General features: G+C 53.1%; 1 protein-coding gene across 13 annotated transcripts in view; it reads left to right on the top strand.

Annotated features, from left to right (window-relative positions):
• Camk2b (calcium/calmodulin dependent protein kinase II beta) overlaps window positions 1–16,857 on the top strand; it is a 97,449-nt gene that overhangs the window by 38,627 nt on the left and 41,965 nt on the right. For 11 of the 13 annotated variants that reach the window (XM_047561117.1, XM_047561119.1, XM_047561115.1 and 8 more), the window contains exon 2: window positions 2–96. In XM_047561117.1, the coding sequence (XP_047417073.1) occupies window positions 2–96 (95 nt within the window). Of the gene's footprint in view, window position 1; window positions 97–15,738; window positions 15,851–16,857 lie in introns of all 13 variants that reach the window. The other 2 variants (XM_047561113.1, XM_047561114.1) reach the window with 1 other exon arrangement.

Genomic DNA, 16,857 nt, shown 5'->3' with positions numbered 1-16,857 from the left:
GGGGGGCTTTCTCTGTGGTTCGACGCTGTGTCAAGCTCTGCACCGGCCATGAATATGCAGCCAAGATCATCAACACCAAGAAGCTGTCAGCCAGAGGTAGGGTCCAGGGGTGTCAGTGCGGCCATGGTTGGGTTGGGCTGGGGCTTGGAAGGGCTATGAACAAGGCAGTGGGTCCCTCCTAGGTTTGGCCCCTGTTCGGCCTGGCCTGGCCAGCAGCTGCACACATGGATGGAGCAGGCTTCAGAGTTCATGAAGTGGAGGCTCTGTGTCAGGGGAATGGCATGCAGGAATATCAAGGCCTTAAAGTGTCCCTGGCTGAAGGGTGTGGGGGAGTCCTCATCCTCAGATTCAGGATGCACCTTCACTCTTTGGTTTGGGTGGCCCTGGAGCCCCCACATGGCCTCCCCTTCCCAAGTCTATTTGATTTCTGTCCCCAGAGCTGGAGGGATAGATACTTACGGTGGCCAGGCACTATGGTGCTAGGTAGTGTCTTTTTCCCAGGAACTGTGGCTAAGGAGAAGCCAGTGACTCCAGGCCTTGGGTGATGGACAGGGCTGCAGTCAGTGTCCACCCTGTGGTAAAGTCCTGGCACTGTGGCCAACTTGGCAAATGACAGGCAGTTTTTAAACTGAGTCTTCAGAGCAGGGGGAGCAGTGCAGCCACCTGCCCTGGGGAGAGCTCTGAGGACTGCAGGTGTGGGAGGAAGGGTTTTGCTTGGTGCTGGCCTGGGCAACCCTGGTGTATCAAGAGCCTCCCAAGACACACGGGTGATGGAGCAGACAGATCTTTGCCCTCGTGGGGGTGTTTGCAGGCAGGCTGCAGCAAACAAAACCAGAAGTCAGTCTATAGCAAGTTCCGTGGTGATGGGGCACAGATCCGAGTAGGGAGTGTGTGGACTCCAGGTAGGATGCTGAGTAGAGTCCCCAACATGGCAGGGCAGTGGGAATGGGATTGCAATGGGTAGCTACCTTAGTGAGATGGCAACACCATGTTACCCGTTCCCTCTGGGACACTGCCAACAGCCCTGATGAGCATCTGGACATAAATTTTGGTTAGCTGGGACCAGGGGGAGTGCTTTTGGGGTAGGGGCCTGGGTGAACTCTCTCTTGTGATTCTGCATGGGCAAGATGTGGACCACCAGCCATCAGTGGGCTCTCTGCTGGCCTCTCTTGGGCCTGGCTTGAGGTGGGGTGTCTGGGGCTGTGAGCTTGGTTTTTCTTTGTCAAGACAGAGAGCTTGTCAGGAACCTGTGATTCTCAGGGTGATCCCGCGGTCAGTGTGGTGCCAGTTCCTGAGTTACGGGTTTCCAGGCAACATCCCCGAGGCTAGAACACTCTCTGCTTATCAAGGGCACCATGGAGAAGAACTCTGTGATGCAAAGCAGGCTTAGGTGTGTGTGCAGAAGCAAATGTGTGCCTACACATGTGTGTACACATGCCTGTGTGTTCATATGTGCGTTAGTGTGGCTGCATGGAGTGGTATGTACATGTGCATGTGTGTGTAGGACTGTACATGTTTGCCAGCATATCAGAAACTGGGTGTTTTACCCAATGGAGCTTCTAGAATAGGTGTTCTGGGATTTAGGCTGTGAGCAGCCCAGGCACAGCAGGGACTCTGAAGGGTCCTCCCATTTCCCATGCAGGAAGATGCTTCAGATAACCCAGGGACCTGGAGCAGGATAGATGAGAGTGGCCTGGGGGGCAGTGGGGGAGCTGAGGGCCACACACTCTGAAGGTCATCTTTGATGAGATTTGGAGGTTGTCTGAGTGTGTTGTGGGTAGAAACAATGCTGGTTGGGATACTAGGGACAGATGTTGCCAAGAGCAGAGGGCAGGGAACCACTGGCTGTCAAGTGGCCTGGCCAGTGTCCTGGAGCTTGTGAGTACACAGACCTTGGGATGACTGTTGTGTCCAGGATACAAGATGGGGAGCATCTCTCTGCTGTCCACTGACCATCTGTCTCTGGCAGGTATGAATCAGTGTGGATAGACCCACTGCCATCATGGGGATGCTGCTAGACTGAGCCCCAGGCACAGGGATGACAAGTGAGGGGAGCAGGGAGTAGCTCGTGCATCAAGTGGTTGCCGAGTCATGGATGAGGTCCTGTGGGTGGTGGGGTGCTCTCTTCTGTGAGATATAGATGGCAGGGTTGGCCTGGCCTAGGAAGACTGACAGGATGAGGACTGCCCACCTACCCCTACATCCTATGTAAAAGGATGGATGAGCTGCTGGCCACTCTGAGGTCTCTGTCAATCTAAGAGGAGCACCAGCAGTGGGCTTCCTGAACAGGTGTCAGCCAGAGCACACAGCTTGGAGAGGTGATGCCCAGAGTATCTTGACTTTGTCTCAGGCCTGCAACCTGAGCTGGGCAGCACTGAGTCCTGGGACCCTGCTCCCAATTTTAGGACATTTGTGGAAGCCCTGGCTCCTGTAGCCACCAAATGATCATGCAGAGGGGTTAGTCCTTGTGTCCCTTTACCTAGCTGTGTCTTGGGGGCTTCGCTTCCTTCATCAGCATGCCTTCTGTCCTCAAGCTCCTGAGTGTGTGGCTGTGCCTCCACCTCTGTTTCAGAATTAAGGAAGCTTCAGGTGTCCAGGGGCTCACTGAATTTTGGGCCCGGCAGCTACCCAGTGCAGCCCCTGAACAGAAATATAAAGGAACACCAGGCCAAGCTCAGGTCTTCCAAGCCCACTGCAATAATGACAGTAATGTTAAAATGAACATTTACGGAGTGCTTGCTGTATGTGCTATGCCAGAACTCAGGAAGCTTCCATGGTCCTTGATGTTTGGTTGTTGGCACTGGTGGGGACACAGTTTTAAAATGTGCTTGAGGGTTCTTGTGAAAGAAGGAACATGAACCTCATGGACCTTGAAGTTTCCTGGGTGCCTCACCTCCTCCCCCCTCCTGGGTGTTGTGGTCACCGTTCCTCCTTTTCTCAACCATTTGCCACATTGTCATTTCATCCTACCTGCGTCTGAGTCTGACTTGGAGTCGCACTGGTGGTGTGACCAGCCTTGTGCTCAGGGTGTGTCAGTGTGGTGGATTTATTTCCACTGTCATGTGATGTTCTGTTGAGCAAGGGCTGCTATTTTTCCAGCTCTGTTTTGGCTCCTGACCACTTTAGCAGGCTCACCAAAGCCCCACACACAGGTGATGCTCAATAAAACCTGTGAGTGAATTATTTGTCAATAATGTTGGTAGCCAGTCAGTTTAATATTTTAAAAGGCATTCCAAATGTATGAGCCTAGGGAACCAGAATCTATAAATGACTGAGATTTCTTCCTGACTTTTCATCTATCTCTGAGGGACAGCAGCTACCCTCATCCCTTCTGGGTCCTCATAGCGGTCCCCAGAAGCCCTGTCCACTCAGATCTGTGGCCCCAACATGCACATCCCAAGGAGGCACATGTGTGAGCCTGGCACCCTGTTCCTGTGTGGTCCTGGCAGAGCCCCAGCACTGTGCTGCTGGCCTCTTCTGTGGGTCACCTCATCCCTGCCAGCTTCTCAGCCTAACGACCATGTGATATATCAGATACTGGCCTCCTGACCCTTCTGCACTTTCACTCTCACCTGCAGGCTTGCTGAAGGCCATAATGTGCCCAGACAGACCCTTACTTTTCCAGCAGCTTTATACCAAGGACATGGTGATGCCAAATATACTGTGAAATAGGCAGCTGCAGCCCTTCGTACTGGGGGGCCAAGAGGGGTTCCCGGGAGACTGAATAGTCACCTAGAAGTTGCATTGGATGGGACTTGAAGGAGTAGGAGTCTATTAGGTTCAAGCAGGAAACCATCTGGGTATTTTTCCATGGCATTAGGTGGCTCCTCTAAATTGAACCCACACCCCTATATATACCCTCAAAGTGCTCCACAGTTTGGAAGGATTGAGGGAAGTGGAAATCTGAAACCCCAGGCATGTTCTACTCTTTCTTCCTTCCCTGACTCCACCATGCAAGTGGCCAACCCACCTGTGCTTCTTCCTGACCAACAATGCCCAAGACCCCTGCTACCCATGCAGGCTGCTGGGGCGAGCTGCCTGTACGTGGTACAGGAATGTCAGGCCATCCTCTTGCCTATTGCTTCTCTCAAGCCCTGTGCCCAACCACATTTTCATTTGATACAGACTGGGCTGGAAGGTGGGATGAGGGGGCAGGGCTGGAATTCTACATAGCCACAGGCCGTCCTTCCCTACTGTCTTCTTCCTGCTCAGTCACTCTCAGGGCCAGGGAAGCTCCCTCTGTGCTGACCCTCACTGTTTTAACCCCTCCAGACCCTCCACCTTTGCCAGCCCTGCCATTTTCTTGGGCATTTTTTTCCTATACAATTTTTTATCATGGAAAATTTCTAACATTCCCAAAATCAGAGAAAATGACAGAATGAACTAAGAACTTCAATGTTAAGTAGCTCTTAGCCAGTTTTGTCTGTCTGTACCCCAGAACCCAGACCACTTACCATCCTATCCATGTTTCAGCATGTGTTCCTAGCAGAAAAAGGATTCTAAAAATATAGCCACAGTTGCATTATCACACCTAAAACCAGCAGTCATTCCTTATCAAATGCGTATCAAATACGCATCCCTATTTCTTTTTCTAACAGTTCCATGGTTTTGCCAGAATTGCAAGCTGAACCATATAGCTGGATAATAGACTCCTGGAAACATCCCTGAGAGGCTGCCTTATCACAGCCGTTGGTCCCAATGCCACCACCCAGCTGTATTACCATGGCATGACCTTAGAGTCTTGGCTACCAAGGAGCCCAGCAAGACCCCACTGAACCTGGCTCTCAGGGATGCCCTTCCCTTTGGGGCTGAAACTTGTGGCTCCAGGAAATAACCCAGAGCCAGCCTTGCCTCGACTGCGGTGGGCTCTGCCTCACTTTTCCCTTCTGTTCCTCCAGCTTGTCTCACAGGGATTGGTGGTAACAGTGCTGGGGGGTTCAGGGGAGGACATAGTGGAGCTTCCTTCTTGGTCTCCTTCAGAAGACAGAATTCTGCCATCCCCGCTCACTTTGTCTGAGGCTTTTTGTCCTATGACTTCTGTGTCCTGACCACCTCCTATTACAGGGATTTAAGGCTCCTCTTGTCCTCCCCAGACCCTTGGGGCTTCTCTGAGGGGGCAGTGGGAGGGGTAAGAGAGAGGGTCTTGGGGCTGAGTCTCAGAGCTTCACAGTGGGATATCTTACCTCCAGGTGAATTTCTAGTACCATCCCTGGCTGCCCTGCTGTATGATCTTGACAGGTTGTTTAGCCACCCTACCCTCCGTTTCCCCAACATAAAATGGGGATAAAATACTGTCTGCTCAGAGGGAGGAACCAGCTGCCTAAGTGTGGTCATGCTCCACAGGAGCCCTCTTTGCACCTTGCCATCCCTTTTTGTGGAAGACAGCAAGGTACCCTGCTTCTGAGGACTTCACATGGTGTCCCATGGTGGGAGGTGGGTGGAGGGGGGTGAGGTGAGGGAGGGAATGCTACCTCTGTAGCCTGTAGCATTCAGGTGCCATTTGCACCTCCTCCATGATCTGTCCTGGATCCTCCTGCTAAGGAGCTTCCCAGGCTCTAGTAGCCCAGGGCATTTCTCCACTGAGCAAGTACAAATGCAGCTGGTTCACCTTCCCCAGCTTCCAGCTTAGAGCCTAGGAACATGCCACCCTTCTGATATCCACCTGGCCTTAGGCTCTCTACCTGAATGACTCTGCTTCCTTTGGTCTTGGGGTTTTTATGGAATGGCTTTGCACACTTATTCTAGAAGAGAGGAAGGGATGAGGACTGGGGACCCAGAGAACAGGGCTGGAGAGGAAGTTCTAGAAGCCTGCTTATCACCTTTATTTCAGCCTTTTTATGAATCTAGTGCAAATGTGGGGGCCTCACTCTTCCTCGGCATAACTAAGACTGTGGGGAATATGTGTCCCCATATCTGCTATGTTTAAGGATGGCCCTGCAACAGGGAAGAGGAAGCTGGCCTGGACACAGAAAAGCCACAACCACCCAGTAATTGACAGAGTTCAGGATCACACCCACTATGCCAAAGGTGGTAATAGTTGGATTTTTAAAAATTTAATACTTAATTAAATAGAGGATTGTGAGACATTCAGAGTCTGTGAATGTACTGAATAATTAGAGATTATTAAACTACTGTTAACAAAAGCAGCTAGAGGAAAATTAATTGACTGGGGGTAAAGAGATCATTAGGCACATGAGTCTCAGAAACATTTCTTGTTGTTGTTGCCCCCCCCACCCCACGCACACCATTGTCAAACTAAATGGCTGCTCTTTGGGGGGTGGTTTTGTTGTGGTTTTGTGGATGCCTTTGTGGAACTAAGTGGCGTCATGCTCACTGGCACCCTGCTCAGGAAGTGGGTGACCCCTGGTTAGAGTCGGCACACAGTGTGACCATGGGATGGGGACCCTGCCCTGGACAGGACCCTTGGCTCCAGTCAGGATTTGTATGTGCCTTCATCACACAGCTACACTGCTGCTCAGAGACCCCATACCCTCAAGGTCAGTGTGCAGAGGAAGAAGGTGAGTCACACAGAAGCTGAACAACACTCAGGGTCCTAGAGCTGGGAGTTAGCAAAGCCTGTATATGAAGGTCTCTAGGTTTCACCCAACTGGGGCAGACTGAGCTTTGGTCCAAAGTGTGTGTGTGTGGTAGGGGTTGTTCTCAGGTGGGGTGCACAGGTAAGGCCTTCCAGGTGAGGGGCTCACATCACTGGTGCGCCTGACATTATAAGAGGGCTGATCTCACAGTTGGATTTACCTCACAGGTGGGGAGAGTTAGGTTCACCAGGGTGCTGCTTCTCACCCACAGTCCCATGTCCTGCTGCCTTTCAGGGCACTTGGCCTCCCCAAGTCTTATATGGCCCCTACTGCCTTAGGGGACACACCCTGCCCCATAGTTACGGGCAGCAGCTGTCCTAATGTCTCTGGGGCTCAAGGGTTGAGCCCACACTCCAGGATAGAAAAGGCTTGGAGAGGAGGTCTGCACCGCCCCACACGCCCCAAACCTGCCTGGGATCTCTTTGTGAACGCACCGGGCCTCGTAGCCTTGGGGCTCTTGCTGCAGCCGGCAATGCGACTTCCTCTGGCCTCACGACCCGCAGCCAAAAATGACCCCTACCCAGGGGGATAAGAGTACGGTCTCAGAATCCGCGGAACTGGGTTAATAGAGACGCGGCGCCGCAGTGCAGGGCAGCTGAGCATGCGCGGGAGGCGGTGCCCTCCCCTCTCGGGGACCCTCCCCTCCACGCCTCCGCTCCTGTTATCTTCCAGGCCCGCGACCCTCCTCTGTTTTCTCCTCTTCCCTCCCAGACTCGTATTTCCTCCCTCTTCCTCCACCCACCTGCCTCGCTTCAGCCTGAGGGTATTGAGGGAAGCTAAACGTTTTCTAGGGACTTGGAGTGTGTGTAGGGACGGGTGATCCTCCCCCTCGAGTCCGCCCACTTGTCACCCCAAGGGTCAGTCTTTAACTTTGTCATTCTTTGCCAAAACTTGGATTTATGGCGTGTGGCAGGTACAGGGTGCCCTGTGTGCAGGTACAGAGGGAGTTGGAAGGGGAGGTGGGGGCCTGGTAGGGCACCCCATGAACATCCTGGGGTGAACCACCAGGAACAATAAAGAAACCAGCTGGGTTTGCCCGATGTAGCAGTTAAATTTAAATTTCAGATAAACATGAAAAAATTCAGTAGAAGTGTGTTCCATATTGCATGGACATACGTATACTAAAATTTTAATTAAAAATTTTGCCTGAAATTCAAATTTACCTGGGCATCTGGGACCAAGGCTGGGAAGAGGACTGATTTGCATAGTACTCTTAAAATTCAGTTGGCTAAGTCCAAGCCTTCTAAAAACAAGGCCCCATGGAGGATCAGAAGTGGAGAACTGGTCATGGCATGGTGTCCTGGTTCTTGGTGGCGTCACCTGTGAAGTGAGAGAAGGTGGGGAGACTCAGGCCACCTGCCCACTGGTTCTGGAATGAGGCTGCTGGTATAAACAGAGTCCTAAGGACCTGGGGGTGGCTAACCTGTATCCAGCATCAGGTTTCTGAGCCCCCTTGATCACTGGGATGCACAGTGGACTGTCTGCAAGAGCAGTGCCCACCCCATTGGGTTGGGTGGGAGGGGAGAGGGAGGAATCCTGAGTCTGGGGGGGTGGAAGCAGGGTGAGGAGCTTACTGGCCCCAGTTATCAGAGGGTCCATCCATGAACTTGAGGGCCCTCCTAGCATCATTTTGTCAACTGTTCTTGGGATCCCATATGTGCTTCTCACCTTGTTGCTGGACTGGGGGCTGGTGGTTGAGCCACTTCAACTGTAGAGTTCACAAGAAGCCCTCAAAGGCAGCTTGAGTAAGGAACATGCTGGGGACTGAATCTGGTCCCTTCTACATCATTCTTCTCTTCTATAAAATTGGGAGATTGACCTCAATGCTTCCCAGCTGGTTTAAAGCTGACATTCCCCAAATCTGTAGTGATCCTGCCTACCCCAGGAGGTGAGCACAGGGTCACATGGGCTGAATGAGTGAGCCTGTGGGCCCAAGTTGGAGGCCTGGTTCCAAGTTGGAGGCCTGGTTCTACAGTGTGGTAGCAGCTCACCTCTCCTTCCTTTGACTTCAGACCCACCCAGTGAGGGTAGGGGCTGCCCAAGGCTGTACTGTGCACCCAGTAGGTCCTTCCCTACCTATTATGTGGGTAAGGGGATTGAAAGGGCAGGAGAGAGGTTTTGTGAAGATTCAGTTCAAGGACTGAGCTCATGTGGTGAGTGGAAGGGCTGGGGAGCATGCAGGTCCCCAGACCACCTGGGCAAGAGCAGCAGAGTTCCAGGTCTGAGCTTGGGAAAGGACTGGGGTGAGCAGTACTGTTTGGGTTGGTGAATGAGCTGGAGAGCTGGAGACCCAGACTGAGCCCACATGGGGAGCAGCCACAGAGAGACTTGAAGGCACTGAGGAGCCTGGGTGGATGCCCCTTACCCTGCAGGTAGTCCCTGTCCTGGATGAGAGACACACTTGGGTCATGATGCTTCCATGTCTGTGTGTGGACTAGGGGACCCCTGACCCAGCTCTGGTGTTCTCTGATCTTATGCTGAAGACCCTAAAGGCTCAGGCATCTCCCATGAAGAGAGAAGCATCCTTGAGAGAGGGAAGCTGAAACAAAGGCAGGTGCAGGGGGCCAGGGTCGCCTCCCTGCCCCCATGGAAGTTGGGAGTTGTAGGTGCTGGCTGCATGTTGGCCTCAGCTGGCAGGAGCTCAGGCTCCCTGTGCCACTGGGACTCCAACTAACAAGTGCTCAGACATTTCTGGATGGTATAGCAATGTTTACTTAGGAGGAAGTTATAGACCAGAACAGCTGGTAAAGGATGAGGGGATTGTGAAGAAGCTCTCTAACTGGGTAGGTGGTTAGTGTGCTGGACTGTGGCCACATGGCTTCAGTTGCTGGGTCTCCTCTATTGTTTTTTCCCTTCATCCCTTTCACAGTGTAGAAGTGCTCCCTGGCCTCACAAAAGCAGGCTTTCGATTGGGTTGGGTCTCCAGGCATCCAGTCTGGTATGCGTGGGAATATCTGGGCAGTTGTCCTAGTCTCGGAAAAGACAAGAAGAATGTGGATAGTGTGGGGAGCAGAGGCAGAGTTTGGGCATAAGACCTTTGTAGTCAGGAGCTCAGGGCAGGAGTGCTGCCTTGGAGGGAACCCCTGACTACAAAGGTCTTATGCCATGTGTTGAGAGCAAGGTTGTGGCTGGGTGAGTCCCTACCCTTAAAAACTCCTGGTCTGTGCTCCGTGGGCATGGGGTCATGATGCTGAGTCATAAGTACAGAACCACAGCTCCCCTGACATCCCTGAAGGAAACTGAGGTGGCCCATGACTGTGGATAGGTGGGCTGGGCTAGGGCCTGTGTGTGAGGAGACCCCGCCCTAAGTGTCGACTTCTGGCACCAGGACTGGGAGAGGGAAGGGCTGCCAGCTAGCTCTTGCCCCCATATCCTGCTGCACAGAGGTGAGGATGGAAGTCCTGTTCCAGAGTTAATGGGATTGATCCACACAAGAGCTGACACTGGACAGATGAAGTAGACAGTAGGACATAGTCACATGTACTCAGAAAGAGGGACAAGGATGTTGTACCCCAAGGGTCCCTCAGGGCTACTCTTGAGAGTGGAGTGAACCAGCAGGACTGGGAGAGGCCAACATTGTGGTAACCAGAGAGAGAGGTGGCCCTGGGTGCCCATGAGGATGTGATCGACTGGTTTGAATAGTTCCATGGGTTGTAGGGAACTGTAGCCACTGCGCACAGATAAGCAGAATCTATGCCTGGTCCTGTGAGGAGAGTTGCCTGCTAATCCCCCGTAGCAGAATCAGGAGGGGCCATCTGGTTAGGTCATTGGAGGCCTTCCTGGTTTCTCTGGATGTCAAGGCAGCATATAATAGTGGCCTTAAACTTTGGCCTCATACTACAGCCTTGCACCAAGTGTCACAGCTTGGCAATGAGTGAGCAGGAATTCCAAGCCACATCTCTGTTTCAAAGCTGAGCTTCACCCACATGTTAGAAATGGTTCTCATTCTGAAGAGGGCACTGGGCATGAGGCATCAACTGCAAGGACAAATGACCCCATGGAGAGAAGGCACTGGGGACCCCCTGCCATGCAGCCCCAGAGTGGCTGCACTTCAGCCCACGTGCCTGGGCTGCAGAATGCCAGTCACTCCACGTGACTGGCAGATAGTGTAGAGGCCTGTAGCTCCATTGTGGATGATGTTCCTGTGCAGAGGGTACGATGTGCATGGTTATCTGTGTCCCTTGAGAGCCCTACTCCTTTCCTCTGTTCCAGCAGGGTGGCAGGCAGCTGCAGGGCATGCAAGCAGGCACCTCCCGCCTCCTGGTGAAGCTGTTGGCTGAGCTGTCGGGTTAATTGCTGGCTGCCTTGTTGCTTTCTTAAAACACACAGAGAAAGCCACAGTGAGAGCCTCCTCCTTTACCTCATTGGTCTGCCATCCTTCAGCCTCCAGCAGCTACACAGACCCAGCCAGATATGCCAGCTTCTGGTGGACCCTGGTGCTGGAGGCTGAGCAGGAAAGGGGTGTCTACCTCCACTGCCCACCTCCTCAACCTCGCCTCCATCTTTGCCTGCAGACACACCCTGACACCCTGGCACCCTCAGCCCTGTGGGAAGGAAGGTGGGGAGAGGGCCATTGGCTTCCCCCCAGTGTAGGCTCTGTGTGGGGCTGCAGTGAATCATCCTCTCTCCAGCTCCCCCTCCATGTGACCTCCTTGCACCTGTACCCTATCTGAGAGTTGGGGGATGTAATGGCCTTGCCTTGTTGGGTATGGGAAGTCTCTCCCAGGCCTGCCTAAAGCCAGTGCTCAGCAGACAAGCTGTTACTATGAGGGGACTTGTAGGACTCTGTTCACTCCCAGGAGCCATTTTCCTTTCAGGAGGAATTTCCAGGATCTGCCCATGACCTTCTTCCAGCCTCTGCACCAGCTGCACTCCAAGACTGGACAAGCAGGCCCTGATGAATGACTGGAGCGGAACAGGGTCCAGGCTAGCTTAACTTCCTATAAACCACCCCAGGGAGTCTGAGGAGAGGTGCTGCCAGGAGCCCTCACTTGGCTGATATTCTTTCTGAAGAATGAAGCTTCCCGTAGGAAGCTTCCTTACCACCCCCCTCAGTACTGGCCCTTAATATGAACTCACTTCTCTGTCTATCTAGTTTCCCCAATCCTGGGATCTGTAGGTGTTGGACAGGACTTTGCCAGCGGTGCATGGAGGCCAGGTCTGGAGCAAAGGTCCAGGATGTCCTGTGGATTGCATCCCAGCATCCTGTTGCCCGAGAAGACTGGCCATTGGGTTCCTGAGCATGCTGCCCTTTAGGTCTTTGAAAATGTGGAGATTTGACTTCGAGGAGGATTGGGATGCATGAGTTGAAGTATGCTGGTACCAGACAGTGCTTAGGAAGCCCCAAGTTGCTGTGTGATATGATATTCTGAACCTTCTAAGAGTCTGGAAAGCTGAGACAGGTGGAAAGGTGGGCAGGGCCCTGTGACAGGGGCCAACAGTCTTGCCATGTGCTGAAGATATAGGGAGTAGGGTCCTGACCTCATCACCAGTCTGAAGTGTTGGACAGATGCAGGTTCAGCTCCTGGGTGGATTACAGGAAGGAACCTGGGCCTGGGAGGAGTCCCTCTCTGCTGTGACCCTTGTCTTCTTTGGATGGGAACAGCAATGCTGCCCCCACCCTTTTATCAGTGATAAACTGAGGCCCCCAGTGAGATCTGGATGAACTGCAGTTTCTCTCAGCTCAGACCTCAGTGGTGAGCTGTGTCCCACTGCAGTTTACTGGCAAGACCTGAATCCCAGAACATAACCCTGGCTGTCATGGTGCCTCTAGTTAGTGTCCCTACAACCACCAGAGGCTGACACACAGTTGGACTGACATCTCTCCAGCCTTGATGATATTGGCTTTGGGCTCACACTTGTAGGGACTGGTTTAGACACTCCCCAGTGGGGGAGCAGCCACTGAAGGTCCCTCCCTACCCTCCCATGTCCAGGCTAGGGTAGCTGAAACAGGGCCTTATTGCTGTTCCCACCAAGAAGGTCCATGAACCTGGGCCCTCCTCAGTCAGTCTATCATTGAGCATATCATCCAGGGCCTGAGACACCCTGGTGCTGGCAGGGGCTCCCCAGTGAAGGGATCTCTGGGGGTTGCTAGCAGCATCCTGGGGTGAGGCAGGGCTGACTGGGGATGAGTGGGTATGTCCTTGAGCACCTGCTTTGAGTAGGCATGGTGTGTACCCTCCACACACAATTTTATGCTTAGGTCAGCACAACCCTTTGGTAGCAGACATCTTATTGTTCCCAACAGCCAGATGAGGCCTGGATACTGGGTATCACTTGTCCCAGGTTACAAAGCAGGCAGGACTCCCGGCATTTGTGCAGCTCCATGTGGGCTCTGGTCCTAGGCAACCCTGGCTGGGACAGCTCCCACCCCCAGCTGCCCCCAGGCTCTGATCCCCACAATCCTAGAGGCCCAAGTTGTGCACAGTGGGTGTGGGTGTGCAGTAGGCCTCACATCTCCCCATCCTGCCCCTCCTCCCCTACACCCAGTGTCCTCCCATGACAGCCTGCAGCTGGCAGGGCTGGGTGCCACCCACATCCCTCCTGTCCCCTGCTTGCTGGCTCCTCTCATCACCCCACCCCTCACTGCTGTGAGTCACCCCTGCCAGAGAGCAGGTGGGGGCATGAGAGTGAAAATTAGTGCTGGGTGCCTGGCGTGGGACAGGGAACCTCCACTTCTCCACCCCTAACACCTCTTGACTCTGGAGAAAGGAAAAGGAAATGATGGAGAATGACCAACAGAGATTTACTGAAAATGTTACCCCGACTTTTCCTTTGGGCCTGGGACCATGACCTCTGAGTGCCATCCCTGCAGGACATAGGAGTCCCTGGAACCACACGCTGGCCTGTCTTTGGGATGTTGATTGGGGGATGCCCCTCCTGCTCCCAGGCCCTTATCCTGGGCTCTTCAGACCTGCAGACCTTAAACTATTCTTGGTCCTCATCTGTGACTTGTTCTCATGCTGCAGGTGCCACTGGGGCAGCAGGATGTCCTCCCCACTGCCAGCTACTCCTCTCCACTGCCCCACAGGTTTCTCTTTGTGCATAACTCAGGTCAAGAGATCTCACCAGGAGACCCTACATGAGGGGACCCAGACTGAGGGACACCCTCCCCCCCAGGGATCCTCAGGTGACCTGAGGAGATACCACCTGAGGAGATCCCCCCAGGGCACCCATTGTAAGGGATGCTGATGGAGGGAGGTGTGGAAGGTGGGAAGGACTCCATTTAAAGTCTCTCCCTGGCCACTCCTGGCCTCTCAGGGCATTTTTTAATTAAACAGTTTATTGCCTGAAACTTGCACAGAACAGATGGTGCCTGTTGTGTGGCAGGTGCTCTAGAAGGATGGTCACATGCCTTGTGCCTGTGTCCTAGCCTTGGACAACTTGGAGCGGCCCCTGTCCCTGTCATTTTCAGGGTGACAGTGACAGCCCAGAGGAACCTCTGCTCCCCTCCTCTGTCCCTGGGAACTTTGTGCCAAGTCCTCCAGGCCTGTGGGTCGGGAATGGCCATTCTTGGGGGCCTCTGGGCCCTGCTCTTGAAAGGTGACTGGAGCCTTAGTTGATGTAATATCCAGGTGGGCATAGACATGAGTGGTCTTCTCTAGTCTGTCTTCTGTAGTAGGTGGGACCCAGACTGTAAATTGAGGGCCTTGTTCTAGCCCTCCCTGTCCTCCTTTTGCTGGTGATGAATTGTCTCCTCTTCTGCCATCACATTGGCCTATGGCAGCATTTGCAGGAGTGAACAGGAATTCTGCACTGTGTGGCGGCTACAGCCACTGGGCACATACCACCCACCAACCCTCAGAGGAGTGGAGAATGCAAACCAGGCTTTGTTACAGAGCCCATGAGCATTAAGAGAAGGCCTTGACCTCGAGGCCCAGCTCTGCGCCCGCTCTGCCTGGTGCATGGAGGTGTCTTCTGTAGGAGCTACTGATAACGCTGCCATGAGTCACTCAGTGTGGGTGTGCAGGGCTTGGCTGGGGCCACTTCCCTTCCCCTGTCCCTCTGTAGCCTCTGAACCTTGCCCCAGCACTGGGCTCCACGCGTGCTGCTGACCTCAGGGGCACCCAGGATTTAGGTCTGGCAGAGCGGACGCCACAGCAAGCCAGGGTTCCACACTGAGATCATGGTGGAATCACCTAGAAAAACTTCCAGGCCTCGGCATTCCCTGAGGGTGGAATCAGGACGTTGCGCTATCATTAGAATTCAGGCAGGCAGGCGGATAATTGCAGGCTCTCGTTTAGCCTGATCTTTGAGTAAAATTGTTTTTGGCATTTTTTTGTTTTGGGTTTCTTTCTTTTTTTGATAAGTGCTTTTATGGGGGTATAAATGAACACCGTATTATATCTGTGGGATGTTTCTCTAGTAGGAGGAATAAATAGCACTTCTTTTGCCCGAGTTTCTCTGAGCCAGCCCCCTTGGGGAGCAGGTGTGTAATGTGTGTGCATAAGTGTGTGTGTCTGCCTATGTGTTTGTAGGACTGCTGCCAAAGTGAATGAGCCAGTCCATCAGTCACCCTCTGACTTAAATGTAGGCCCATGCACATATGACCTTGTCTGGTTTGGGGTATAATCTCACTGCGTCTGAGCAGTTGGAAGGTGTGGACTCAGTTCCCTTTCCAAGCTTCACACCAGAGAAGGTGCAGACATTTAAGCTGCTTCCAGGGTTGACCATCACCAGATGGATCTTTCAGTCTTGGAGACATTAGATTCCTCTCTGTCCTCATCTGTGACTTGTCCTTATGGCAGGTGTGGTTGGGGCAGCAAGAATGTCCTCCCCACTGCTGGCTGTGCCTCTCCACCACCCCTTAGACTTCTCTTCGTGCGTAACTCAGCTGCGTTTCTGGTTGCCTTAGCTTCCACTTCAGTGGGGACTTGGGTGTTATGTTGGAAAACAAGAACAATATTTGCTGAGGCAGATATACAGATGAGGGAGTAGGGATGTGGGGGCTTCTGGAAGCACACTGGGTGGGGTCTGACTCCACCCACCTAGAGGCTCAGCCAGTCCCTCCATTTGGGATGCCAGATTCCTGGGCAGAAAGCAGATGGGACCCACGTGTACAGGGCAGGGTGGCTCAAGGACCTGTCCTAGGGGAAGGAAAGAAAACCCCCTGGACATGTCCCAGAGACATGCCTGTTTGCAGGCACCGCTGCCCTGGAGAAAGACACATACATATTTGCATGTCTGGCCTCCATCCCTACACTACGTCATGCTCGCTCCAGTGCAACTGACCAGAGATGACTCGGCCAGGTCAGGTGGGTGATTTTCCCCTGTGCACCCTCTGGGGACCAGAGGCCTGCAGACTGGTTTGAATGACTTCTGAGCATCCTTTTTCAATTGGTACCTTCACTCCTCCCCTGCTGATGGGGCTGGGAGGAGCTCCCTTGGTAAAGGAGGACCCCGTGGTCCTGATTGGCATGTTAATTACGTGCTCACCTTTCTGGGAGGGGCTCAGGAGGAGTGGAGGTTCTAGACAGGGTCACCTCCTCCCAGTCTCATCAGAGAGTCAACCTCTGTCCTGAGTGCTGAAAATTCACCTTCCTTTCTTCACAGCTCCCCCACACATGCCTGTGGCTCAGTGGTGTGCCTGATTTTGACCTTGATGTATATTGAAGCACATTTTGGACACTCCTTGGTTGCTGCTTTTTCCCTGAGCACTGTTGGGAGGTTGAGATGTGCTTGTGCGCTGTGGGTATAGCTGGAGAACTCTGTTTCCTTGCTGCACCATATATTCTGTTGTCACTGTAGTCACAGTGGAGCTCTCCCTTCTCCTGTCACATGTGGGTTTTGGTTTTTGCTATTACAATCTCCTTCAGCTTTTTAATCCTCCTGGCACCTCTTCTGAAGTTTCTCGCTAACAAATTGCTCCAATCTTTGAGGATCCTGTGGAGAAACTGCTTGAGGGGAACCAGCCTCTAGGGACTGGGGGTCCAGGTGCCCAGTGACTAGTTGTCTCTGGTCCCCCCTCCCAGAGCCAGTGTAGGCCCTGCACCTTGTGTGGGTGGGAGCAGCAGGTGGGCTCTGGGCTCTGAGGACACATCCCCGCTCCCGACCTGGCAGATGGGTTATTCTGCACATCCCACCACTGCCTTGGAAGAACAAATTTGGCTTCAGCAGAAAGTTCCAAAGAGTATGGAATTAGGACAAATAAGTGAAGGATTAAATCACTGCACTATTAATATATGGCATTTCCTGTTCTTTGAATAATGCCTGGAAACTTTAAGCCCTAACTCAGTCCACCTACTGCCTCCCATGGGTGTCT

The sequence above is a fragment of the Sciurus carolinensis genome, chromosome 8 (assembly GCF_902686445.1).
Source record: "Sciurus carolinensis chromosome 8, mSciCar1.2, whole genome shotgun sequence".
NCBI lineage: Eukaryota > Metazoa > Chordata > Mammalia > Rodentia > Sciuridae > Sciurus > Sciurus carolinensis.
Note: the sequence above shows the minus strand (reverse complement) of the source record. Positions and strands in the feature narration are given on the sequence as shown.